We start from the raw sequence: 1211 nt of genomic DNA on the forward strand, positions 1-1211 counted from the left end.
TCCAGCAACCTGCCCTCGGCCGCCCCCCCCCCCCCCCCCCGGTGCCTCGCCCCGCGGCATTCCCGCCCACTCCTCCCAGCGATGGTGCCAGCCTGTCCACATGGGCACCCCATCAGTATGTCCACGCGGGCATCCAGTGAATCGCATTCGTCCCCGCACTGCCCTCCCATTGCCAATGCAATGTTTGCCTAGGTGCCACCGGTGGCCGGGCCTGCCGCCGCCCAACACCGCCCGCGAGAGAGGGGGGTCGCGACAATTTGCCCCTTTTTTTCGCCCCCCCCCCTCCCGCCTGCCCTCTCCTTGCCCTTCTTCGTGCGTGTGTGCATACACACACGCACCTTCTCGGGGCATCTTAGTCCTCTCTTGCGCCACCCTCCAGCCCCCCCCTCTCCCCTCCCTTCCGAGCGGGGGGCGGTTCTCCTCCTGTTCTTGTGTTCCCCCAATAAAGAATGTCCAAAAAAAAGAGAGGAAGCAAAAGGGGCGAGCCATCGCCCGGGGTGATTCCGCATCGGTGTGTGGGTGTGTGCGCGCGCACGCGGACGGGATGTGTGTATATTCACCCGCCACCGGCAGAAGCCGAGGAGCGGAGTGCGCGGAGGGATGCGGCGATCAAGAGGGAAAGGCCAGGGGAGGGGGGGGGAGGGTGTCACGAGACGCCCCCACGCCCCGCCAGCCCCAGCCTTTCCCCCGCGGGCATGTGCACGGAAATACACAGAGACAGGGGAGCGGGGAGACAAACCCCCGAGAAGGGGGGGTGCTTTACTTCTTGTAGCCCAGACGGCGGAAGAGACGAGCCGCCTCAGCCACCTTGTCGGTGATGATGCCGTCGGCGCCGTCCTTCAGGAGCTTCTCCATGGTGGCCGTGTCGTTGATGGTCCAGAAGGCCACCTTGTTCTTGCACTGGTGCGAGAGTTTGATGTAGGCCGGCCAGTTCTTGGTCAGATGGGTGGGCAGGTCCTGCCAGTTGGAGGCGCTCACGGCGCGGCAGGCGGCCGCGTTGTCGCCCTTGTGGAAGGCCGCCGCAAAGGCGGTGGCCTCCTTGGCGGTGGCCAGCGACTGGATCGAGGGGGCGATCTTGCGGAAGGCCTCGGTGTTCCGGTCGATGAAGGACCCGACAATCGAACGGTTGGCCACGCCGTGGCTGCGGATCAGGTTGTACAGCTCCTGCGGCACGCGCGAGTCATCGTCCTGTTTCGGGGGAGGGGGGGGGG

At 66.1% G+C, this 1211-nt stretch overlaps 1 protein-coding gene across 1 annotated transcript in view; it reads right to left on the minus strand.

Moving 5' to 3' along the window:
• Positions 1 to 512: 512 nt before the first annotated feature.
• H696_05596 (hypothetical protein) overlaps positions 513 to 1211 on the minus strand; it is a gene marked incomplete at its 5' end in the record, with an annotated part of 5921 nt that continues 5222 nt past the window's right edge. Inside the window, one exon of the mRNA XM_009499411.1 lies at positions 513 to 1188. Coding sequence (XP_009497686.1) covers positions 760 to 1188 — 429 coding nt within the window. The 3' untranslated portion in view covers positions 513 to 759. The remainder of the gene's footprint in view (positions 1189 to 1211) is intronic.

This window comes from Fonticula alba (assembly GCF_000388065.1).
Source record: "Fonticula alba strain ATCC 38817 unplaced genomic scaffold supercont2.12, whole genome shotgun sequence".
NCBI classification, from domain to species: domain Eukaryota; order Rotosphaerida; family Fonticulaceae; genus Fonticula; species Fonticula alba.